The sequence below is a fragment of the Cervus elaphus genome, chromosome 17, assembly GCF_910594005.1.
Source record: "Cervus elaphus chromosome 17, mCerEla1.1, whole genome shotgun sequence".
Taxonomy (NCBI): Eukaryota; Metazoa; Chordata; class Mammalia; order Artiodactyla; family Cervidae; genus Cervus; species Cervus elaphus.
In genome coordinates this window covers 63,685,659-63,713,172 of record NC_057831.1, presented here as the reverse complement: position 1 = coordinate 63,713,172, position 27,514 = coordinate 63,685,659, and the positions used below count along the sequence as shown (strand labels likewise).

At 38.3% G+C, this 27,514-nt stretch overlaps 1 protein-coding gene across 1 annotated transcript in view; it reads left to right on the top strand.

Annotated features, from left to right (window-relative positions):
• Positions 1–26,191, top strand: part of LOC122673383 (cytochrome c oxidase subunit 7B2, mitochondrial) — a 125,971-nt gene extending 99,780 nt beyond the window's left edge. The window contains exon 3 of the mRNA XM_043871114.1: positions 25,775–26,191. Coding sequence (XP_043727049.1) covers positions 25,834–26,073 — 240 coding nt within the window. The 5' untranslated portion in view covers positions 25,775–25,833 and the 3' untranslated portion in view covers positions 26,074–26,191. The remainder of the gene's footprint in view (positions 1–25,774) is intronic.
• Positions 26,192–27,514: the final 1,323 nt, after the last annotated feature.

Genomic DNA, 27,514 nt, shown 5'->3' with positions numbered 1-27,514 from the left:
CCTCCCAAGGTTCTTATTTCCTCATAAGATAGCTTTAATGTTTATAATTCTCTTCCTTGTGTTGAGCCAAAATCTATCTCTAAAGTTCTGTTCTAATTTGTCTTACTTTTTCCTCATTGAAGCCCATCTACTATTTTTGCAGACCTCATAAATAATGGAAGGTTTTGGCTCTCTATGTATCTTACTGCTGTAACAGATTTTACTTTGTGTGTGGAGAAAATGACATTATTCAGGAGCTTCATATTATACATCGGTACGTAATGCACGGGGCTGTTCATTGCATTATGACCCAATGAGACCAAAGCATTTAAATAACATATTTATCACTGAACAGTAAGAGATTATGCTAATAAAAGTAGTGCACAGTTACGTGCAATATATATGAGGGAAATGTAAGATTCTGAAAACTGGACATTATGATTTCCATGATGAAAGATGTAAAGTCATCCTAAAGTACAGTGACTTCTTGCAGTTGCATTAGAGCACCAAACTGAATAGAGATGATCCCTTTAACAATACATGACTATGGTGCCAAAATTTAGCTCCAGAAGGCCCAATACTCTGGTTTGCAAAATACAGTCTTATAATATAGGCTTTGCATAACATACTGGAAATCCTCTTGGTACTTTCCTATAAAGAATATAGCTTGTCTTGTCTTAGTCATTGTCCTTAATAGTAATAAAGAATGACTAGCAAACCATGTATATTTGCTGTATATTTTTAAGTATCAAGTGGTATCACATATAATATCTAGAGTAGGGCTAATTATGTAATTGAGGTAACAAATCAGAATATTAAAAGTTGCAGAAGTCTAATTTTATTTCAAAGATATAGGAACATCACTTGCATATTTGACAGTTAAATGGTAACTCTTTATTTATATTTCCAAGTAAAAATAACCTACCTGGCTTATTATATAATGCCTTGTGTTTCTGAGTGAATAACTTGCTGTGTGAATTGAATACTCAAAGTGTACATTTGACATGTAGTTAAATCTCTGATGCATTTAAACTGTTTTCCTTTTGGAGTTAAGATCAGCCTTAGGAAAAATAGTCCCTTCACTACTCTCAAGAGAGTTTATTATCAGCTACTGTTTTTACTCACCAGTGATAGGATTTGAGAAGAGGAGAGGCTCAGGTCAGATGGGGCTTTCAGAATAGAAGAGAGAGAAGAGCAGGTGTGTTTCAGAAGGAGGGCACGTGAGGGAGGAGCAGGTGTGTCTCAGAAGGAGGGGACGTGAGGGAGGAGCAGGTGTGTCTCAGAAGGAGGGGACGTGAGGGAGGAGCAGGTGTGTAACAGAAGGAGGGGACGTGAGGGAGGAGCAGGTGTGTCTCAGAAGGAGGGGACGTGAGGGAGGAGCAGGTGTGCACAGAAGGAGGGGACGTGAGGGAGGAGCAGGTGTGCACAGAAGGAGGGGACGTGAGGGAGGAGCAGGTGTGTCTCAGAAGGAGGGGACGTGAGGGAGGAGCAGGTGTGTCTCAGAAGGAGGGGACGTGAGGGAGGGGCAGGTGTGTCTCAGAAGGAGGGGACGTGAGGGAGGAGCAGGTGTGTCTCAGAAGGAGGGGACGTGAGGGAGGAGCAGGTGTGTCTCAGAAGGAGGGGACGTGAGGGAGGAGCAGGTGTGCACAGAAGGAGGGGACGTGAGGGAGGAGCAGGTGTGTCTCAGAAGGAGGGGACGTGAGGGAGGAGCAGGTGTGTGACAGAAGGAGGGCACGTGAGGGAGGAGCAGGTGTGTCTCAGAAGGAGGGGACGTGAGGGAGGAGCAGGTGTGTCTCAGAAGGAGGGGACGTGAGGGAAGAGCAGGTGTGTCTCAGAAGGAGGGCACGTGAGGGAGGAGCAGGTGTGTAACAGAAGGAGGGCACGTGAGGGAGGAGCAGGTGTGTCTCAGAAGGAGGGGACGTGAGGGAGGAGCAGGTGTGTCTCAGAAGGAGGGGACGTGAGGGAGGAGCAGGTGTGTCTCAGAAGGAGGGGACGTGAGGGAGGAGCAGGTGTGCACAGAAGGAGGAGAGAGTCAGTCATAGAGAACTCTCTGTAGTCATCAGCCCAGCAAATCATAGTTCACATGGAATTTGGAGAAACAGATAATAGTATACCAATGACAAAAGAGTAAGATAGACATCACCTTCCTCCTAAAGTCAAGTATTCCGTTTTGTGCCAACATAATAAGACTATCCACAAAAGATTTAGAGTGGAAAATTTGTGATAGGCATGAAAAATTAATAAAACTAAAGCACTGGAGCAGTATTTGTATAGACTAATGGGGAGTTAGTATAATTTCTCTGGATATGAGGACATGGTAAGGCAAATTTAAAATCTAGTACAGAATCTTTGAAAGTAGCCATTAATAGAAAAATTGAGTCCTAAAATAATGAGTTATAATTGTATGGTTAGTCAACGCAAGTAAGGAAGGATGCATTTTTAAAGAAAATCATCTGCAAAAATTGGAGGCATCTTTGAAGAAGGGATTATTGGCTGTTTGAGCTGTTGAAAACAATAAAAGGTGAACGCCTTAACTGAAAGACAGCCATGAAAGCATAACCTAACCAAATCTGTAACAGACTTTTTAGACACTGTTAATGGGCTAGATTCCTGAAAGAGCAATGCTTAAGAGCAAATATCCAGGTCAGTTCAAAGAGAAAAACTGGATGAGGAAATTAGAAGGTACGTGTTTCCACTTACTATAGGAAATATAGCCTTCTCGGGATCATGAAATGAAGCTTACTCGCTGTCTGACTGTAACATCCATCTCAGTCCATCCGGCTTGCTATGACAAAGGGCCACACATGGCGTAGCTTATAAGCAGTAGTTCTGGAGACCAGAAGTTCTGAGATTTATTTCTCACAGTTGTAGAGGTCGAAAGTAAGAGATCAGGGTACAGGCATGGTTGGGTAAGGACCTCCTGCATTGCAGACTGCAAGCTTCTTGCTGTGTCCTCAAATACTGAAAGGGCTGAGGATGTTGCTGGAGCCTCTTTTATAAGGTACTAATCCCATTCACGAGGGCTCCACTTTCATGATTTAAGCACCTCCGAAATGCTCCATCTTACAATATTGTTACTTTGGGGGGTTAGAATTTCAACATGAAATTTTGGGGGATGCAAGCATATAGACCATAGCAACATTTCTCTAGATAGGGTCTTAAGGAGGCAGTCCATAGACTGAATATGGCCCGCAAATGTGTTTTGTTTGCCCTACACCTTAGTTTTAAAAATTAAACCTACTCTTGAAAGTCAGAATATTTCACATTCATAATCTGGATGTTCAGCTTCTCTTTAAAAAAATGAGATCTGGAAAAGCATCTCAAGTCCTAACAAGGCAACAGTGAAATACAGTTTCCATTTATGGGAAGGATTTGATTTCATTACTTTACCATGGTTTCCAATATAGGCTATTTTTCTGCAACACTAAAACTTGGTGGCAGTTCTCAATTTGAATCATGCTTACACCATGGGTTTTCTTTGTAACAGTATAGAAATATTTTTCTGTGCCCACATCTCTATCTAGAATGGAAAATCTAATCAGTGTGAAAATGAACATTGTATTTCATATGTTACAAGGAAACGGAGAATATGTATATTTGGGGGGCTTCCCTGGTGGCTCAGGGGTAAAGAATCCACCTGCAATGTAGGAGACACGGGTTTGATGCCTGGGTCAGGACGACCCCCTGGAGAAGGAAATGGCAGCCCATCCCAGTGTTCTTGCCTGGGAAATCCCATGGACAGAGGAGCCTGGCGGGCTACAGTCCACGGGATTGCAAGAGTCGGACATGACAGCAACTAAATCACCACCACCACCACACTTACTTTTGTTGAAATGTGAAATTGTTGTGCCTGATTCGTGTTAAATCTTTAGACTCTGTCATGTTGCCATTATTTTTCTAGCTTCTGTGGACATTTAAGTCTATGCCTTGTGTAGTGGTCTCAATAGTCTAAAGTTTTAAAAAACAATCTTACTTAAAGTTCACAACACAGAGTCATTAGGTGATTTCAGTGTCCTTGAGTCAGGGACTCTAAATAGTGCACGAAGGAGGCACTGGAAATGAATCATCCTGAACATCTGAAACCTGAACAATCTGCATACGCGTTGTTGGAAAAAAAGACCTGTGCAAATGAAAGTAAGGCACTGGATTGTGATCACTCCACTTAAGCACATAATATAGCTGACTGTTATTCTGTTCCTTGACATTTCTTTAAGTGAAAAAAATGCATATTATGTTTTGAATTTTAAGTTTATCTGAACATCAATGTGTATATTTGATGTGGCAATATTGTTTTTAATCTTTAAATAATTGTTATTGAATTTGATGACCATCGAAGCAAAGAGGAAATTTAAAAAATGCTCATTGCCTTAATATATACACTTAAAGATCCTAAATAGTAAGAAAAAAAATGCTAAAGAATTCTGACATAGCAGTAGCTAAAAAAAGGAAACATTTTTTTGGAAAGGTAATCTTTCAGACCACTTTAAATCAATTATGTAGATGGTTACCTACTCCTGAGTGAGGCTGACCTGAGATATTATCATTGGCTATATTTTTATCTCCAAACTATTTTGTCCTCCCTAACATACCACAAGTGTTTGAATTACCTTCTTTGTGTAGCCAAATTATATTCAGACTACGTGAAGACATTCAGATAGTCACTCAAGTATAACTTGGATAGAGAATCAATTTGTTGCCAATGTCATTAGTCATTTATCTATTTTGTTTGTATGTGTATATGCATGTATTAATGTATTTTAACTATAAACCCATATATGAGTGTAACTTCAAATATAAATGATATTTGAATTCTCTGATGGCTTCATATTTAGTTCATGTAATTGAAATGTTGATTTTCCATTTAAGAAATCATATAGCGTGTACACCTCATAGCTGTCTTGGACTGACTATCTTGCCTCTTAAGTTCCTATGCTTTGGCAGGGGTGGAGACATAATTACTGAGGTGCACATAGAGTCTGAATAAGTTAGCGTGAAATTTGGTTGAATTAAGATCATGTTCATGAACTCTGATAGAAATGGTCAGGAGGAGAATGAAAGACCTTATTTTGTGCTTGAAGATTTAAATATTGCAGTCCTTTAGAAAATATATTAAAGACAATTTGAAGTCCAACTAGACCACCTGAGTCACTGTTGGTTGGAATAAGATTCTGTCCTTGGGTCTACTCTAAGACCATTTAGTATAAGGATCACATATGCACAAAAAGGAGGAAATGGGACATGTTTTTTAAGCTCATGAACTTATAACCTTTATAGAAAAGGAAACTGAAGCAAGCTGTTATATATGTCTATATGCGTATGTTTCCATTTTCCTGACATGGCGTGAAAACTGTGATGTATACATCCCCACTTCCTTGTCATCTCTGTTAAGGTGCTATAGTTGGACACCTTTATTGACCTAACTCTATCAGAATTTATTCACTCAGCAAGGATTTATTGAGAACTTTTATATGCAAGATACTCCATAGGTGCTAGTAATTCAAATATGAGTTGAAAACTACCTATTATCAGTAAGTTTATTATTAAGTGGGAAAATATCAGAGGGCAGGCCTTATTAATAAAGTTTAGAATGTGTAACTATAGAGCTAAGAGCCTTGTTGTTCTCTGTTGGACACTGTATTCCATTGTCACCTATTTCTATGCTAATTAAACCTCTTATAAACTCTTTCCACTAAGACTGCAACAGTTATTATTATCCTTATTTATATATTAGGAAAATTAAGCAAGGAAAGTTTACAACCTTCCCAAGGTCACATAGTTAATAAAGTTGCAGAGTTGAGACTAGAATTTCCTGAATCCTGCATCCAGAATCATACTATTCATGTGGCTATGTGCAGTCTCAGCAAGATAGTCTAAAAAAATAGGCAGTAGATAAATATATGACAGTTATGATTAAAGATATCAGTAAGGTGCCTTAATAAATGATGGAATTTTTAGGTCTTTTATAATTCACTCTTCTCAACAACTTTGACCTATAGTTAGAATTTCTGATCTCTCCTGGGCGCTCTCGATTTTTAATCCTGAATGCTTCCAAAGGTCTGAGAAGGGCATAACAGAAAGCAATTCATCATGTTGGCCAGGAGAGATCCATATTTCCCTGGGGCAAAGCAATGAACCTTTGAGTTTCAAACTGCTTGGGATATTGAGTCCAAGCATTCTGATTTCAGACGTAAAACTAAAAGGAAGTAATAGTCTCTGGAAAATGCATTCTCAGCCTTAATTCTATTCATACTTTCTCAGCAAGAAGCAGTGGTATGAAAACGCATACAGGAACAGTTCATCTCTCTCCCCTCTTTGGGACCAGGAGAGCACAGTTGGAATGATTGACCAATTAAAGCAGTGTAATCTATATGTGGAAGGAAGAGGAGACTGTATTTAGTAAAGGCCGTTTCTAATGTGCCTCTGGTAGCTGTGCCTGATCTTTAATGGACACCACGGCTGCGTGAGAGCAGCAGGGACCAGATTGCACTCAGATGCTACCATTTAGCTGGCCCCCTGCTGCTGGTTCTGTTGACAAGCAAGTTGTGTACAGAGAAGGAAGGGCTATTTTTCAGGGAGCTCTGGCTTCTGTTGGCTTAGTGTTCTTTTTAAAGCTGCTTCTAGTCACTTAAAAAAAAGTGAAAGTGAAAGTCGCTCAGTCATGTCTGACTCTTTGTGACCCCATGGACTGTAGTCCATGGAATTCTCCAGGCCAGAATACTAGAGTGGGTAGCCTTTCCCTTCTCCAGGGGATCGTTCCAACCCAGGGATCAAACCTAGGTCTCTTGCAGTGTGGGTGGATTCTTTACCAGCTGAGCCACAGGGAAGCCCTAAAAGGGGGGGAAAAAAAAAAGGCAAAAAAAAAAAGCTCTTATTGAGGAAAGGCTAAGACCCTGCTAAGAGAATACTTAGTTTGCTATATAAGTAACTCACCTTCCTTCCAAGAAGTTTTTCTGTGTTTGATTTGCCAGCAGCTCAAGTGACTGAGAAATTAAGGGTCAGAGTGGTTTTAAGGGTCAAAAGAAGGAGCAAATTTCTGAGAGGCCAAGTTGGAAAATGTATTCTACTACAATTTACTGCTTGTACACTCACCAGTGTGGTTCTGAATTCTCTTCTAGGCATCTGAACAGATAAAAAACCTGTCTTCATACTGTTTTCTTTGTTTCTCTCTGCTGAATTCTGAATGATTTCTTCATAGTTATCATCTTGTTCACTGATTTTCTCTTTAATTGTGACTAACTGCCATTAAATCCATACACTGGGTTTTTAATCATTTATATTTCTAGAAATTCTTTTTGGTTTCTTTTCAAATCTTCTTAGTCATCCTACAATATATAGTTTCTTGTTCACAGTATACACTTGAAGATTCAGAAAATTCTTTTGAGTGTTATAAATATGTTTACCATGGAGACAGTCTCTGATAATTCCCACATCTGAAGTGCTCATGAGTCAGTTTCTTCTATCATTTCTTGTGGTTCTTGCCTGTGATTCCTTGTTTCCTTTGTGATTTGTACTTGTTTATGAACTGCTCATTTTCCTTAGAGTTTTAATTGTGAAAAACCTCTGGGATCTGGGAGACATGTGTGTTCTTCCAGAAAGGATTTATATTTACTTGTATGAGTCTCGGCTCTCTAAATTATATACTCAGTTTGTGGACTTTGAGACTACCAAGACCATGTGAAACTGGGCTGTAAACCTCAGGAAACCAGTTTGTGGTTCTGAAATCCTAATCACCATTTCTAACCAGTGCCCTCTAGTTTCAAGATTTAAGTGAGTTCGTTTTCTCTTAGTCTTCAGCAGTGTGGATTATTTCTGGCCTACCCTTTCCCTGAATATAAAACCCTTTAGAATCTCAGTTGTAAGAAGATAAATTTCTGCCTGGGACAGGTTTGGGCTTTGAATATTAGTTTCCATACACAGTGAAACCATAAAAACTGAAATTCAAATTCACTTTTTGGGGAAAAGATCTCAGAATAAATGCTGCCCAACCTCCTGTGCTTATTTGACTGAGTTCCTTTATCACTAAACCTTTGCTTTGAATTGTATACATTTCCATGTATCCTGCCATATTACTGAAAACATGAATCAATTAAAAACACTCCGTGAAAGAGATTTTGACTCAACATGCATTTATTTTTATAATTTCCTTTTCTTTTGCTGAGGTAGAATGTTTCATTATTCTTTCCTTCATGTAGTTTCAGGTTTGTTATCTCTACTTCTAGAGATGAGAATATATTAATGTTTCATCAGAAAACACATACAAACTAGTTGTATGTTTAGGCATTTGCCTGAATGCAGAGACATGAATGGACTTGTTATCTAATTCCTGGCAAATATTAATAAATGGCTGAGATAATGGCTTTCTTGAGAAAGAGATTGACTGTCTCCAAGGGCCCTGACAGCCAGCCCCTTCTCTAGATATTTTGTGCGCTATAGCTCTCAACTTAGAACGTTAGATAGCAGTATATTCAGACTAGATTATCTTAATTGCTATATGAAAAGTATCACTGAATTCTGATTGAATAGTACCCCATTTTTGGGGGGAATAATACTATAGCAAATGGTTACATTGTAAAATAAAATATTGTACTTATAAATTAAATTCAAAATCCCCTTGAGGCATGCAGAGTTCTGCGTCACTGGCTTCTGCCAGCATATTTTAACTTTCACGTGCTGGTTTCCCTCACTTCACAATCCTCGAGTTGCCTTGAGCTTTCAGTCTCCTCCTTAGGCTTCTATGTGTGTTGAGCCTTCTTAGAATTCCCTGGCCTCTCTTCTGCTGGAGTATTTCCAGTCATTGTCTGGTCTCACCATAAATGTCTTTTGCTCAGACATTTTTCCTACCCACCGATTTAAAATAACTTTTAAGTTATTAATACTTTGCATTTTTATAGGATCCATCATATATCAAAATCATATCTGATTGTGGTTGTCTAATGATTTTCTTTCCCATTGACTTATGTAAGCTCCTTGAGGCCAGAGAATGTGTCCAGTTTTTTACTGGTATTTCAATAAATACTCAAATTTACAAATAACAGCATAGCATAAAATCTCAGTTTTGTATGCTCTAAAACAATAGTAATAATTAACTTTCACATTTTCGAGTGGAAGTTAAAAGAAAATGTTGGCATAAGAAGTAGATTCTAAAGTAGACATACAAATATTCACTAAATGGCCTGCCATGAACTCCACCACCACCAATTACAGATGCATACGTGTGCTTCAGTAAAATTCCAGATGAGTCATATCATAGAGCTAGTTTTGTTTGTTTGTTTTTAAGTAGTTGAAATGGTCAATGAGAAAATATAAAGGTCTTTCTGAGGATACTTTGAGTTTATAACAGAAGGATGAGTTAAAACTGGCTACCTGAAGTAAGAGGAGAAAATTCAGGAAACTCAGTAGAGAGAATGAATAGGAGTTTCAAAAAAATGAAAGAAGTGTCTGTGTAACTGGAATGCAAGCAGTGAATAGATGTTGATGAAGCAGTGATGTGAGATGTTGCTGATTAAATAATCAAGTATCATACTAGCCTTATAGGTCATTGTTATGAACTGAATACTTGTGTCCCATGAAAGCCCTAACCCTCAATTTGACTGTTTTTGGAGATAGGACCTGTGAGGTAAGAAAGGTTAAATCAGGTTACAAGGGTGGGGCCCTCATATGATAAGGCTGGTGTCCTTATAAAAGGGCTTCCCAGATGGCCAGTTGGTAAAGAATCTGCCTCCAAATCTAGGAGATGCAGGAGACACAGATTCAATCCTTGGGTTGGAAAGATTCAGTAGAAAATGTCAACCCACTTCAGTAGTCTTGCCTGGAAAATTCCATGAACAGAGGAGCCTAGCGGGCTACAATCGATGGGTCACAAAGAGTAGGGCATGACTGAGTGGATGAGCTCACATGCATGCCAACAAACTGGTCAAAGAGGAAAAAGAAGAGAGAAAAAAATATATATATAAGAAGAGGAAAGAGATAGCAGAGCTTGTTCTTTTTCTGCCAGTTGTTTGTGAGCCAGGAAGAGGGCCCACACCAGAAAACAAACCCTGCTTGCCCTTGATCTTAGAATTTCCAGCCTCCAGAACTGTGAGAAGTAAAACTCTGCGTAAGTCAGGCAGTTTGTGGTATTTTTCATGGCAGCCTGCGCAGACTGGGATAGTCATATCCAATGTAAGTCTTTATCTTAAAAACAATAAGTGACTATTGATACTGTGTTCTGACCTAAGACAATTTGGCCTTTCATGTTCCTTTGGTAAATATTTGTATTCACTTAAATATTTGTATTCACTAATAGTTTCAGTAGGTTGTTCACATGGATGGTATTATGATGAAAGAAATTCTTTAACTTAACATTCTCATATATGGATTGAATAGAAAGAAGCTATGAGAACAGAAATTCAGGGCAATGTCCTTAGGCACTTTGGCACACTTCTTACATTAAAACAAGGGTGATATTCTTTTTAAAGGCAGGAACAGCCAACCAGATAGTTTAATTAGAGAATAGAATTCTGTATACAGTAGATAGAGTCAGGGCAAATAGAACTCTAAAATTAAAGGACTATTTCCAGTTTATCAGGCTACTGTGTGTGCCAGAATTTCATTCTTCATCAATGCAAGAGTATTATTAGACCTAATATAACATTTCTAGTGAACCATGTATCTTGTTGTTGTGGTTCAGTCGTTAAGTTGTGTCCAACGTTTTGTGACCCCTTGGACTGCAGCATGCCAGGCTTTCTTGTCCTTCACTGTCTCCTGGAGTTTACTCAGACTCACGTCCATTGAGTCAGTTATTCCATCCAACCATCTCACCTTGTATCACCCCCTTCTCCTCCTGCCCTCCATCTTTCCCAGCATCAGGTTCTTTTCGAATGAGTAAGTTCTTCGCATCAAGTGACCAAAGTATTGGAACTTCAGCTTCAGCATCAGTTCTCCCAATGAATAATCAGGGTTGATTTTTTTTAAGATTGACTGGTTTGATGTCCTTGCTGTCCAAGGGACTCTCAAGGGTCTTCTCCAGTAGCACAGTTCAAAAGCATTAATTCTTTGGCATTCAGCCTTCTTTCTGGTCCAAGTCTCACATCTGTACATGACTACTGGAAAAACTATAGCTTTGACTCTGCAGGCCTTTGTTGGCAAAGTGATGTCTCTGCTTTTTAATACACTGTCTGGGTTTGTCATACCTTTTCTTAGGAGCCAAGTGTCTTTTAATTTCATGGCAGCAGTCACTGTCTAATTCATATTTTCATTGAAAAATTATTTCTAATATATTTTATTCTAAATAAGCCCTCGGATATACATCTCTGTGGTTATATGCCAGGTGCATATGTAACTATTCCTGAAATGTGCATTTCTGACTGCATGCATGCTAAGCTACTTCTGTCGTGTCTGACTCTTTGTGACCCTATGGACTGTAGCCCACCAGGCTCCTCTGTCCGTGGGATTCTCCAGGCAAGAATCCTGGAGCAGGTTGCCGTGTCCTCCCCCAGGGAATCTTTGCAACCCAGGGATCGAACCCATGTCTCTCATGTCTCCTGTATTGGTAGGTGGGTTCTTTACCACTAGCGCCACCTAGGAAACCCATGCATTTATTATTAATACAGTTCAAATGATAACATCCCCTAGGATATAAACTGAGGTTTATTTATTCAGATATATATTATACTATTTTTATTTAAACATTTTAAAAGTAAATCATCTGAGAGTATAATACAGATTTGTCAGTGTGGATGTGCTGCAGTCCTGTTCTGCTTTTAGAGACCACTTGTGAAGGGGAGGGTTCAACATATACAAGTAAAAAAATGTGATACAGAACATTAACAAAATGAGAGATGAAAACCATATGATCACCTCAATAGATGCAGAAAAAGCATTTGACAAAATTTGAAATCATTTTATGACAAAAACTCTCAAAAAGTTGAGTATAGCGTAATGTACCTGAAAATAATACAGACCATGTATGAGAAGCCCACAGCTATCATACCCAAAGGTGAGAAGCTGAGTTTTTCCTCATGATCAGGAACAGCTCAAGGGTGCACTCTTTTGCCACTTTGATTTAACATAGTATTGGAAGTCCTAGCCAAAGCAATCTGACAGGAAATGTAAATAAATTAAAGGCATCCAAGTTGGAAACCAAGAAGTTAAAGTGTCTCTATTTTCAGATAACATGGTACTTCATGTAGAAAATCCTGTAGAATCCTCCCCTAATTATTTTTTTCAGTAAAGTTGCAGGATATGAAATCAACATGTGAAAATCAATTGCATTTCTATGTATTAAAAATGAACTATCTGAAAAAGAAATGAAGAAAACAATCCCATTTGCAATATCATTAAAAACAATAAAATATCTAGGAATAAATTTAACTAAAGAGGTGAAAGACCTCTGAAAACTGTGTCATTGATGAAAGAAATTGAGGAAGACACATATGAAAGGAAAGATATCACATGTTTATGGATTGGAATAACTTAATATTATAAAAATGTCTGCCCTTCCAAGTGATCTATATAATTTATGCAATCCCTCCCAAATACCAATAGTATTTTTCAAAAAAATAGAAAAATAATCTTAAAATTTTTATGGGAACTATAAGGACCATAATGACCAAAAGCAGTCTTGAGAAAGAACAATACTGGAGGCATCACACTCACTTATTTCAAACTGTATTATAAACCTATAGTAATCAAAACAATATGTACTGGCATAAAAACACACACATCAGACCAAGGGAACTGAAAAGAGAAGCCAGAAATACACCTACACATATATGATCCCATAGTTTTAACAAGGGCACAAAAAACACACTGGGGAAAAGATAGTCTCTTCAATAACTGGCATTGGGAAACCTGTATATTCACATCCTAAAGAATTAAACTAGAGCCCTATTTTATATCACTTGTCAAATTTAACTTGAAATGGATTACAGACTTAAGTGTAAGACCTGAAATCATGAAACTCTCCTATAAGAAAACATATGGAAGAAGCTCCAAGTTGTTGGTCTTGGCAGTGATTTTTTTAAATTTTGACACCAAGCCACAGGCAACAAAATTAAAAAAATACAACTGTATCAAAAAGATTCTGCAAAGCAAAAGGAATAAAATGAAAAGGCTACCTGTGGAATGGGAGAAAATATTTGAGAACCATATATCTAAGGGATGTATATATAAGGGATAATATACAGGATAAGGGATTCCCTTGTTGCTCAGCTAATAAAGAATCTGCCTGCAATGCAGGAGACCTGGGTTCGATCTCTGAGTGGGGAAGATCCTCTGGAGGCGGGCACGGCAACCCACTCCAGTATTCTTGCCTGGAGAATCCCATGGGCAGAGGAGCCTGGCCGGCTACAGTCCATGCGGTCACGAAGAGTCAGACACGACTGAGGGACTAAGCACATACAGGCTGAGGGATTCATACACAGGGGATACAAAGAATTTATGCAAGTCAATAGCAAATAAACAACCCAGGTGAAAAATGGGCAAAGAATGAGGATAGACATGTATCCCAAGAAGCTGTACATATGGTCAGTAGGTACATGAAAATGTGTTCAGCATCGCTACTTAGGAAAATGCAAATCAGAACCACAGTGAGATATCACCTCACACATGTTAGGATGAGAGAGAAGTTGCTCAGACGCTTTACCGTCTGAGCCACAGGGAAGCCCCGTGTTAGGATGGCCACTATCAAAAAGGCAGCAGAGACCCAGTGTCTTGGAAGATTTGGAGGAAAGGGAACACTAGTGCACTGATGGTGGGAATATACATTGGGTTGGAAAACACTATAGAGGTTCCTCAGAAAATACAGATGGAAATATCATATGATCCAGTAAATCCCATTTCTGGGTATACATCCAAAGGAAACAAAATTAGTATTTTGAAGAGATATTTGTACCCCCATGTTTATTGTAGCATTATTCACAATAGCCAAAGTGTGGAAATAACCCTTCTGTTGACAAATTAATAGATAAGTAAAACGTGTTGTATGTTCAGCTATAACAAAAAAGGAAATTCTGCCATTTGGGCCAACATGGAAGAACCTAGACTGCATTGTGCTGAATGAAATAGTCAGAGAGAGAAAAACAAATACTCCATAATCTCACTTATAAGTGGAAACTGGAAAACACACACACACACACACAACTGAACTCATAGCAACGGAGAGTAGATTGGTAGTTGTCAGGGACAGGGGATGGGGGAAATTGAGAGATGTGTATTCAAGGATGCAAATTTCCAGTCGTAAGTTTTGAAGCTCTAATTGATAGCTTGTTGTGTATACTAACAATTCTGTACTGTAAACTTGAAATTTGAAAGTAGATCTTAAATGCCCTCATCTCTCTCTCTTCTTCTCTCCCTCACACACACATGCACGCACACACACACACACACAGTGACAACTATGTGAGGTGAAGGATGTAATTATTGTAGTTCATTTCGCAGAGTATACATACATCAAATTGTCACACTATGTAACTTAAATTTATGTAATGCCATATGTCATTTATACCTCAATAAAACTGGGGAAGACAAAATCACAAAAAAATCTCAAGCAGAAAGAAATCACCTATAGATAGAGAATGTGGGATGGCAGAGAAATCACCTATGAGTAGTTGGGAGAATAGATAGAGAATGTGGGATGGCAGATGCATTGTGGAGACACCATTTATGGAGATCCTATGAAGAAAAGTTGAGCTATGATAGAGGCAGTTTGGATAGAAAGAAATTAATGAATTTGAGGTGTTTTTAGGATGAAAATTTAAAAGAATCCTGTGCTGTATTAAATGTTTCAAGGGAGTTGAAGGTATCAAGAATCATTTCTAAGTTTAAATTGCTCCACCACATGTGTGGAAGTAATCTTTGCTAGGTTAGGAAAAGCATTAATAAAGACCAGGTTTGAGTGTGGAAGGGAATACACTTATACCTGTTGATTTTGTAGACATCAAATTATTTTTGGATTATTTCATAATATCTTTGAATTTGAATTATCTTAGGAGAGATATAAAGAAGGCAGTTTAATGTATTGCCCTGTATCTAAGAAGACAGCTTATATGTGGAGACATAATTTGGGAGTCATCTAACTGCCCGTTGATGGTATGTTTATTAGTGTGCCTAGGAGTACCTAGCGAGTGAGAAAGAGCATATAGATCCTTGAAGTACTCCTTCACGAAGGACCTATTGGAGAACAATGAGTTTGTAAAGAAGAAATAGCCATAGAAATAGAAAGAAAACTTAAGCGATATTATAGAAGCTAATGGAAGAGAAGGTATTCAGAAGAGGGGTGCATCATTGGATTTTATTGTAGCAGAAAAGTCAGGAAAAGGGATTTACTATTATCATTTTAGAGACATAGGAGCCATTATTGCTCTTTGTAATATCTATTTATATTGAATGAGGGGGAACCAGATGGGGCACAAGAGAAAAAACTGGAAGCTCAGGAATTTTTCAGGGTTCATTAATTGTTTGAAACTAGATCTCTTTTCCATGGAATTTAATCTGTATATGATCAGACCTGAAGATCACCTTTAAAGAGGAAATGTTTGAAAACTAAATTTTAGTCTTGCTAGTTGGAGAAAAACCCTCAATAAAGCTTTCTACCACCATTCCTTTACATCTAGTTGAGCTTATTTATGAACTTTAGCTCACTCATCCATTACTCCAGGAAGCTTTTACTGAGCTCTTTGGCTGGCGTCTATGCCTTTTTTTTTTTTTTTGGTGGCTTAGCATCTTGATCATATCTGTTATAGAACTTTTCATATTGAAACCTTATCATTATCTGTCTTTCCCACTGAGCATTCTTGGGAAGAATGGACCTTTCTGATCCATTTTTGTAACTCCAGTGTATAGCAGGCTGCAGTCACATAATAGGAGCTTAACTGAATCATATTTAAGCACAAAACAGTGGTAATACTATTTAGGATTTTCTAGAGGATCATTTCATTATGCAAAAATCTTGAAATGGAAATTTTCAGTTCTGTACATAAGCAGCAGAAAGAAGAGTGTACATGCTCCCATCCTAACACAGTCTCATTGCTCCTTTTACTGACTTCTCTGTGCCAGTGCAACACATTTATTTGAAACTTTTGATAATAGAAATAAAATGTTATAGATGGAAAAAGCTAGAGAGAATCTAGTCCATGGATCCCTGTCATTTAATGACTACACTGCTGTCTCCACTCCCTTTCCAGTGGACCTGCATTTGGATCAGTTTTTCTCTCAGTCGAGTGGAGGTCGTGTTTGGTTTTGGGTTTGTTTGTTTGTTGTTTTGGTGTGCCGTTGCCCATTCAGTATGCATTCCACCTTCTTCTGGTAACAGCATCCCGTTGCTTACTCAGTGTCCTGATCTAAGGGAGGGCAAAGGATTCATTCCTGTGTCTATGCTTTGATCTTTGTGCCTCTTTTGTAAATAGCTTACACTAGAAAAATGCATACATGTGTTTGATTCTCCCTCAGTTAGATGTGGATTCAGGAAAGGAGTAGCTTAATCTCTGTATTTACTCCACTCTGTCTTCCTGTTGCTACCCATGTTTTTCCTTAACATTTATTTATAGTACTAAGTCATGAATGACCAATCACCAAAAGCTGACTATAAGCATTAAATATCAATTTAAAGTGATGTCTGGGTCTTTCAGATCTTATGATTTGGATTCAATGAATGTGATAATAGATATACATAGTCTATATAAGAAGCCCACAGATCCTCATCAGCTAGGTTCTAAGCTATATATAAATTATGGAAGTGAAAGTGAAAGTCACTCAGTCCTGTCCTACTCTTTGCTACCCCATGGACTGTAGAATCCATGGAATTCTCCAAGCCAGAATTCTGGAATGGGTAGCCTTTCCCTTCTCCAGGGGATCTTCCCAACCCAGGAATTGAACGCAGGTCTCCTGCATTGCAGGCAGACTCTTTACCAGCTGAGCCACAAGGGAAGCCCACATAAATTATATGTATAATCAAATTATGGCCTATTTGCATATTAATCTTACTTTTCGAGTTAACAGATGTTCAAATTATTTAAACTATGCCAGGTTAGTTTAAGAATGCCCACTTAGTCTATGAAATTTTAGACTCTGTTAGATTAAAGAAAAAGAAAGTGAAAGTAACCTCTTTGAAACCAGAATTCTAATTGGAAACCTTAAGATTTCAAAACAAGAATCTGTGTTCTGAATTTCTATTGCATGTGCTTAGATGGGTAACCTCCTTGACTTGCTTTCTTCTTTAGCCTTTTTCCTTCAGGGATTTAAAAGAAAAACTGAAATGAAATATCAGTTCACTGAAGCAGGCACCGTGCCCCAAGGTTTGGCAAAATGCATCCTGTCTTACTGTGTCTTCTGAGGCATCTGCAAGGGGAAAAAAAAAAAAAAATCAGTTTACTAAAGTCAGCCCTTCTGGCCAAAGTCTTTCTCACTTCCAAATAATGAATTCTAAATGGAAAGGGAAAAAAGTAGAATACCAGCATCTTGTTAAAAGTTTCCAAAATTGTATGAAAGCAAAAATAAAAAAATAAATAATACTGAAAGGACTGGTAAAAAAACAACTTGCTAAGTGATCACAGTTACTACTTGAGGGCTGTGAAGTACTCTTCTCATCAAATGATATTTCTCTGCAAGTGCTCTGTAAGTTGCCCAGGTGATGGCAATAACAAAAGTCTTTTTCATAAAGGTTGTATTTGCAGATATATTTTGAACAGAGTTTAGGAGGACAGAGATAGTCCAAGTAGGAAATAAAATCTGGATTTTTCAGAAACAAGGATGAAAGAATTATTTCTCAGCACTCAATATTTCCAATCTAAATGTGGATATGATCTGAATTAACTTCTGGAATAGACTGTTACTGCCCTAATTTTTGACCAGTAGCTGAAAACAATTTTCATGAAAAATAGAGACACTCTTTCAAAACTCAAATGTGGTTGATATCTAAAAGTTAAACATTAAGATTTTAATTTTTCTCTACTTTTATATGAATATGAATAAATAAAGACAAGAATACCTTGCAAGTTTTTATTTCAAGACTTAAATGAAAGTTTCACATTATGCAAAGAGGGGTCATTGATGCAACTCTAATGGCCATTTAGAGATGTAGAAAGGAGAAAAACACACAAAATATTAAAACTGCGGAAGTCAAACTCACATAATGAAAGCTAGAGTTAACTGCTGAGAGTGTTAAGATAGGCCCAGGCTAACACACTCTACACTCTCTTGAGTCGTATGCTGCAAGTCCCCACAAGGAAGTGATGTAGTTTGCAAGATGCCTCCTGGAGCTATTAAACCATTTAAAGTGAGTACAGTGAGGTAACAGCATTGAAAACCAGAGACATCCTTTGGTGTTCCCCAAAGTGTGTTCTGGAAAACACTAGTATGGAAATATGCTCCAGAGGAAGAAAGTATGGCTGGCTCAGCTAAGTTTGGGAATCTCCACATGGCGTTCCTCTCAGAGAATCACGGTATGCCTTAGCACCATGCAGGTTTAGGAAATACTTCAGTAAGAAAAGAGTTCGACTTTATTACCTGCATATTTCCCAAACTTAGATGACACTGAAGTTGTTTAAATAAATAACACTCACTAGCATCAAACAGAGCTACTGAAATGGGTATATCTTTGGGGAAATGCTGATAGAAGGTCACTTTACTACTGAAATCAGCGTCAGGCAAGTTGAGTTAAAAGATAAATTTTGTATTCCAGTCACTTTTAGACTCACTGAACCAGCCCATTTGCTATATGAACACCACCAATTGATTTTTATCAACATCAACAGTAGAGTCATCCTTGCAAGCTCAGTCCTGCTCGAATTTCTGACCCACAAAACTGTGAAGTATAATAAAATGATTGCTAGGTTAAAAAAAAAATACCATGGAACTTTTCTGGAACTACTAGGGTTTCAGGGCTTCCCTGGTGGCTCAGCAGTAAAGAACCTGCCTGCAATGTGGCAGACTTAGATTTGACCCCTGGAAGAGGAAATGCAACCCGCTAAAGTTTAATAAGAAAACAAGATAAAGTTTAACAGAGAACAGTCATGCCCCTGACTTGTAGTGTGGCATGGAGAAGAGCCCCCAACCGCTCTGTAGCAGTTTTGTTGTTACGCGTAGCTGTCAGAAAGGGAGAAAGGAGGATAGATGAGAGTGCTTTGTGACTGTAGAGAATATAACGGGCACTTCAGGAGTGAAGCGTGTTAATGTGATCAGTTACATAAAAGGAATTGCCTGAAGGAACACTGTGGTTATTCGGAGGATGGGTGGAATTGAGTCCTTTCAGCATCCTGTATAAGATAGAAGCAGTCTCTTCACTTTGGCTGTGAGAAGCACCACCTGAGGGAGAGTACAGACCTTCCGTCCCTTCACTCTTCAGGCAACGTTTGCCGTTCGCGGGCATCGACTGGCAAGTTGTCCAGTCTGTCATGTCGCCCTCCCGGCACGATCATCCACCACTGTAATCTGCCTTTGTGTTTGTTCAGGTGACCCCGTCTGTGTCCCTTTAATACAGTGACATAACCCACACCCTTAAACGAATGGCTGCACCATCCATGGTTGAGTGACTCAGGAGACGATGTCGTTACATGTGAAGTAGAGCTGTTGTTCAGCATTTCCTTCAGTGGCACTGCTTCATGTAGGGTTCCCAGATCTCCTGTCACACAAAGGCTGAAGGCTTCAGTAGTTCTGATGGGTGACACCACATCGTGTACACTTAATCCCTCCTTGAGCAGCCTAATTTTCTGAGAAATACATAAATGAACGAAGACACTGCCGATTCGCTGCATTTTCATTTCAAGACAATTACCTTTTTACTGTTTCTTATTTTGCGTCAGCATTCTGAAGCTGTCGAAGAAGAGTAGAAATAAAAGGTGGAAATAAAACTGTTGCAGTTGAGTAATGGAGTCTAGGAGCCTTCGCTTTGAAAGAATATTATTCGCTATACAGCAGAACGCCTGTGTTACTCGTGCTTTTAATGTTTTTAAATGCTGCCGAATGTTTTGTTGACTAATGTGTTCACAGGGGTTCCCTGCAACTCTTTCAGGTCACTCAGGTGCTGCTTCTAAATTACCCTGGTGCTGAATTCAATTAGTACTGTACTCTTTCAGTGGCCTAAAAGAATAAATGTCTTCCTAAAATGTTTTTCTCTTTGAAAGGTCTAGAGTGTTAGGGCTGAATAGGACCTTAGAGATTATCTGATTCAGTGTTCCATAAACTTGTCTGATGACAAGATTCTCCTGAGAACTTGTTTTCAGAAGTAGAGATTCTCAGGCTTCTTCCTTGGATACTCCGTTACAATATATTTGACATGGGGCCCAGGAATCTACATTTTGTAATGAAGATTCCAAATAACTAAGGCGGGTTTGGGAAAAGCCAAATTAGTTCCACTTTTTAATTTTACGGATGAAGAAGCAGATGCCTAGATAGATTAAATGATTTATCTAAGTTATACTGCACAGAATATTTTGAAAAATTGAGATTAGTTGAGGAAAAAAGTTGTGATGGGCAACTTACATGCATCTCATAGTAGAGAATGTAATTTATAATTTAAGCCTTCTGTGTTGAATAGAACAGCGCTGTTTAGAAGATTGTGGCAGTAGTGATGGAAGATACTTGACCCTGTATGTGTCAGTGGTGCTCAGGAATGGTTTTGCCCCACAAGTGACATTTGGCAATGTCTGGTGTCACAGCTGAAGAAAACGAGGTACTGCTGGTGTGCAGTGTATAGAGACAGGGATGCTACTAAACACCCTGCCACACACAGGACATCCTCCTACAGCAGAGAATGATTTGGACCACAATGTCTATAGTGTCCAAGTTGGGAAACCCTGGTATTAATTGCTTCTTGAGCATTATCTCCCTTTGAGATACTTAATAGTCCTACCTGGGCACATTTGAGAAGTAGGATACAGTTTCCAATTTTCTTCCTGAAATTAGAAAGCCTTATACCAAAGTTAAGCAGGTCATTTATTGACCCATGTCAGGCTATTCTTAGGCTGGGTGAAATCGTTGTTTTTTTTTTTTTTTTTTTTTTTTTAATTTTAGGACCATGCAGTAAAATCCTTTTAGGATTCTTTCTCTTTCATCTACTCAAATATCTATACCTGTCATTCCTAGTACACCTCAATTATGTCTGCTTTGACCTTTCTGCATTCTGTATCAAGAATTCTAATTCTGTATCACCCAAATTCTAGTTTCATGGGATCAGCTAAAAGCTACAGTGTCAGTGTCTGCTGAGTTTTAACAGAAATTGAGACAGTTTTGGGCATAATCTTAACCTAAAGGCTAAGTGAATAGAATACACAATTTACTTAGAGTAACTTATTTTCAAATCAGTATTTGATTTCAAAAAAATCAATGATTTTTTTTCCCTAATATGTCTCAATTCTATCTCCTCTCTGTCTCTGTTGTCAGTACTTAATTCATATCCTCATCATCTTTTTAGTATACCATTGAAAGAAACACTTAACTAACCTCTTAACTTTTCTGCCACTTTTGCTGTTTTCTTACCATTTTTTCACCTAATCTATTTTGTAAAGTGTTTGTTCCTCCAGATTTTCCCCCACCTTAAATTTTTCCTGATTAAACCAATAGGTAGTTTCTCTGCATCAATAGAGTGTTTCTCAATTGTGGATTACATATGGAATCTTTTTAAAGAGGAAAGAAATCATTTTATCTCAACTGGTATCTGCTTAAATTATTTGATTGCAAAATCACATGTATTTATGTATAAACATAAAATCAAATTCTTCTTTATGTTTAAAGTTTAACACAACTATGAAACCAAAACGAATTTTCAAATTAAAAAAGAAACCAAACTATTCGACAAAGAAAATTCAAATTTGCAATATAAGTCAGTAAGACAGTTAATATTGTCCTGAAATGGTAGCATTGCTTTCAGCGGCCGAGTGTTCATTATTCTCAGGTGCCTGTGCTGTATGGTAAGCTGTGGGTGACTCTGTTCATCTAATTCTTTATTCTGTCCCTGAAATCAGTGCATTGTTTAAATATAAAACCTGCCTCTATTCTTTTCATATTAGCCCAGGACAGATAAATGTACATGAGTGCAATCGAAATGCAAAACAAGGATAAACACAGGTACTAGAAATTGATAAGCTACATCAGTCAATTCTCATATTATTTTCTTGTATTTCTTCATATTGTATTATTATAAGGGGAAAAATCACAGAATTAAGAATTCTTGTTAACTTACAGGAAAGACTTTGTGTTTGAGCACTGTTTCCTCAACAATGGGAAAGACTGACCTATAGAATTGAGTCCAGTTGCCACAGCAAGGCATTGAAGTCTTCAGCACACACTGCGGTCCTTTCCTCCTCCCTCCAGGCTCAGCTGCAGTGTTTGCTGTTTGAGTCCTCATCACTTGGTGTTGCTGAGCGCGTCAGACGCCCCGCTCCGTCCTGTCCCCCGCTCTGCGCTTCTGCTGGTGGAACTCGGTCTACATTCTTTTCCTGCCAGTTTTGTTTCTTACGTTTCTTTTTTTTTTTTTTTTTCATTTATCTCTATTAGTTGGAGGCCAATCACTCCACAATATTGTAGTGGGTCCCGTCATGCATTGACATGAATCAGCCATGGAGTTACATGTATTTATGTTTCTTAATCATCCTTCAAGATCAAGCCTAGGTGTCTTCTCCTCTAAAACCGTTTCTAGAACCCCAGGGTGAGATGTGCCTGTCCTCTGTGGATCAAGGGTACCCGGTGACCTTCCCTAAACTGCCTCCTCCCTTGGGACCGTGCTCTGTCCATCCCTCCCTCTGTCAGAGCTGTAATAAGAACAGAGATGGTACCGCTAGCCCAGGTCCTGTCACACCAGGGGTCACTCCAGAAATACACAGGTATGTGTATGTATGTATGCATGTATGTATTTATAGTAAGCTGAAGTGACCCGTTTTCAACTGAAGACCTGTCTCTGGTAACCAGGCTAGCTTTTGTTTCTTTGTATGTATGTTTGTTTCCAATGCTCAGAATTGAATGTACTCTAAGACAACATGGCATAGGTGAAAATGCACAGTATTTAAAGTCAAAGGACTTGATTTCACATCTTGCCCTGTCATTTGTTCCTGTGTGTAAGATGGAGATAGATAATCACCATCTCATACTCTTTTTACAGATGTGCAAAATTTTGGCATAATATTTGTCAAACAGGCATATATGCCATAAATATTAGTTTGTTTCCTATGTTATTGCTTTACTTATTTTTATGGGCTGTAGTTATTTAAAGTTATTGTTAGCAGTGAAGTTTCAAATTTATATACCTCCTTATTATAGTTAGATTGAGGTCCAGTATTAGTTATTTTTTCCTGAACTGTGCTTCTGCTTTACTGTATACAATAGATGGGACAATCCATCTTTCCTTTTCATCCTCACAGGATACCTCACTCCCTTTAACTATTTATATTTATTCAGAACATATTTTTTTTTCTTTTATTGCCACAGGCATGAGAGAACCTCTACTTTTTTCTTATTACCTAGAAAAATCTGTCTTCTCCCTTCTCTTTGCAGTCCATTTTCATCAAAAAGCATCTACTTTGAGAAGCATTTTCTTTACCTGCATTATATTATTGAATTTTCCTTTTTTATGCTTTCATACAGTTATTGGAATCTATAGCTTCAGTTCTTCGGGTAATAGGCTTAAGGCTCTTAGATAACACAAAATTTATTGTAAAAGTAAGTCATGTGGAGTTCAGGAACATGGAAAATTTCTCTAATCAGTGGGTTCCCAGCCCTTACATGTGTTTTATAAACAAAAATAGATCAAAGGTAGATATGAAAGCGATGGATTCTGATTTAGCTGATGCTTACAAGGAAAAACAAAAAAGAATGAAAAGGTGGCAGTTTTTTTTTTTTTTATTATAGAATGAAATGACTGTAACTACATAAAGCTACAGAAAGCATTCCTAATATGAAATTCTTATATTTCTCATTTCTATTTCTCATGTCTATTTCTCATTTCTATTTCTCATGTCTGTTTCTCATTTCTATTTCTCATGTCCATTATGTCTCATAATGGACACTTACTGGTACAAGAAAATTCAGACTAGATGGAAAAAAGTTTCACAGATATGGTGATAGCCAAAGGATGAACTAAGCAGCAAAGGGATGCAACCCGTGTCACTAGAGACAAAGTATTTGAGTTTCAACTTAACATTGAGAGGATAGGAATAATGAAAGCAGTCTGTCATAAAGCAGCAGGCATGAATTGATGACCCCAGGAGACCCTGTGATCGCAAATCGTTCTCTAGCTCTGCGCCTTCGTGAAGACTGGAAGTTCTGTGTTGGGTTAAGGCTGCGCCTGCCATACTCTGATCCATTCCACCTTCAACCACCTCTCTGAACGCCTTTCAGATTAAAGCTGCAGTGCTTTTTGGTGAAGAGAGTCATGACTAACAGGAAAAAAAGCTATGACTGCTTGAAACATCAGAGGAAATGCATTTGGTTCTGTTTTTACACTGTTTGTCACAGTCACGAAGAGTACCACTTTACCATCTGGTAGGAAATAAAAGAGAACCTTAGGGTCTTGTTTTCTAAGTTGGGAATAAAGTAATTTGAGTTGGAAAATCTCAGTGAACAGTTAAAAGTTTACGAGTACTGACCTCAGGCCCTTTTGTACCCATGTTGCCTGCGTTTGGGGTGCAGTTAGCATATGTCACTGCTAGAGCCTGAGCACCGTTTGACAGCTTGCACGGAGAAGAGAAATGAACAGAAAGGACTCCTCCTTGCATTTCTGCTTTTCTAGCTCTTGTTCAGCATAACTATCTGTTTGAAAAATAGAATTATTAGGGCTATTATGGTCATGTGCATCTGATTCCATGATTTGGGGTCTTGTTCTCAGTTGATTTTAACTTCTTATGAGAAAACCAATGTTCGTTTATATTTCAGATTGACTCAAAAATGTTTTTTCTTAATTTTCATGTCAGCTACTGGGTATGCAAAATTACATTTTTTGCTCTTGAAGATTTTTCGGATTATTGGAGGAGAATATAAAGATAATTCTTTAAGAGAATGACGAGACAAGCCACAGGCCAGAAGAAAATATTTGCAAAAGACATATATGATAAAGGAGTATAGGTTCATTGCAACAAATATAACGAATGGGCTATGCTGGTATAGGATGGTAAAGGCATGCATGCGTGGAGTCAGGAATTATATGGAGACTTTATACTTCCTTTTCAATTTTTTGTGAACTTAAAACTAAAGAAATTAAGTTTGTTTTTAAAAATGATTAAACCAATGCATCATGCCAGATGGTATGAAAGAAGGGTTGTAAGAAGTATAGAAGCCCAGAGAAGAGGGTCTTATTCAGCCTAGGGGGGTTTCAAGAAGACTTCATAGAACCGATGGCTTTTGGACCGGGATTTAAAGGTAAATGGAAGTTGCCCTGTAGGAAAGTGCAAGGCAAGAATTACAGGTAGAGGTGAAGAAATGAGGAGGAGGTTTAGAAGGGAGGAGAGGAGCAAGAAAAAAGATATGATGTACTTGTGAATGCCTTGTAATTCTGACTGAAACTAGAGTTTTACTGTAGACACAGGCAGGTCATTGGACTAGTGGGGCATGTTGGAAATCTTAGCCATTTTATCAGCTGGACATTTTTGTCTCAGTTTGCCAGCTGGACATTTTTGCCTCAGTTTGCCATTGAAGAAATTAAGGCAAAAAGAACTATATGAACTGCCCAAGTTCATATAACTGATCAGTGGCAGAGCTAAGACTCAGATCCAGACGTCATGATATCAAAACTCACCAGCCTGGCCACACTGCCGGAGGCGGTGTGGGGACCTTCAAACTGGGAAGAACTAAATGTAGATCAGATGTCATTGTCCGTTTTTTGTTTTTTCAGGTTTCTTTGCAAGGAAATAAACCAGCAGCTTCAATCAACTTCAACTCTGTCATACCTTCATGATGTTTCCCTTGGTCAGAAATGCGCTAAGTGCTCTCAGGATCCGAAGGATTCAACAAATTAGACAGAGTCACTCAAAACACTCACCAGATTTTCATGACAAATATGGTGATATCCTACTAGCCAGTGGAGCCTCTTTCTGTCTTGTTACATGGGTATTTCTAGTCACACAGATTGGCATACAGTGGGGCCGTTCCCCTGTTGGCAGAGTTACCCCACAGGAGTGGAATGAAGAGTAACCATCACAGTTACTGTAATACAGAATTGTTTCAAGATCAACTTGTTAATTAAGCACTCTGTTGCTCATTAAAATATAGCATACTTGAAGAAATAAAATGCATGTGAAACTGTTGAAAAGTCATTGAAAATAGTCATTATTGTGCGTGAAAGCAAGGCAGTAGTGGTATGTAGATTCCAGGGCATTATGAATAATAAATATGTGAAAGTAGAATTAGTGAAACATGTACTTTTCTGGTTTAATGATTTACATATCCTTCAGCAGATATACATACACAGGTACTTTACAAAGAGGCTTCCCAGATGGCACTAGTGGTAAAGAATCTCCTTGCCAGCTTTTATTTGAAAGTCTATTTTATCTGATATGAGTATTGCGACTCCTGCTTTCTTTTGGTCTCCGTTTGCATGAAATATTTTTTTCCAGCCCTTCACTTTCAGTCTGTATGTGTCTCTTGTTTTGAGGTGGGTCTCTTGTAGACAGCATATATAGGGGTCTTGTTTTTGTATCCATTCAGCCAATCTTTGTCTTTTGGTTGGGGCATTCAACCCATTTACATTTAAGGTAATTATTGATAGGTGTGGTCCCGTTGCCATTTACTTTGTTGTTTTGGGTTCACGTTTATACAACCTTTCTGCATTTCCTGTCTAGAGAAGATCCTTTAGCATTTGTTGAAGAGCTGGTTTGGTGGTGCTGAATTCTCTCAGCTTTTGCTTATCTGTAAAGCCGTCAGATTGGGAGAAAATAATAGCAAATGAAGAAACAGACAAAGGATTAATCTCAAAAATATACAAGCAACTCCTGCAGCTCAATTCCAGAAAAATAAATGACCCAATCAAAAAATGGGCCAAAGAACTAAACAGACATTTCTCCAAAGAAGACATACAGATGGCTAACAAACACATGAAAAGGTGCTCAACATCACTCATTATTAGAGAAATGCAAATCAAAACCACAATGAGGTACCATTACACGCCAGTCAGGATGGCTGCTATCCAAAAGACTACAAGCAATAAATGCTGGAGAGGGTGTGGAGAAAAGGGAACCCTCTTACACTGTTGGTGGGAATGCAAACTAGTACAGCCACTATGGAAAACAGTGTGGAGATTCCTTAAAAAACTGGAAATAGAACTGCCGTATGACCCAGCAATCCCACTTTTGGGCATACACACTGAGGAAACCAGATCTGAAAGAGACACGTGCACCCCAGTGTTCATTGCAGCACTGTTTATAATAGCCAGGACATGGAAGCAACCTAGATGCCCATCAGCAGATGAATGGATAAGGAAGCTGTGGTACATATACACCATGGAATATTACTCAGCTGTCAAAAAGAATTCATTTGAATCAGTCCTAATGAGATGGATGAAACTGGAGCCCATTATACAGAGTGAAGTAAGCCAGAAAGATAAAGAACATTACAGCATACTAACACATATATATGG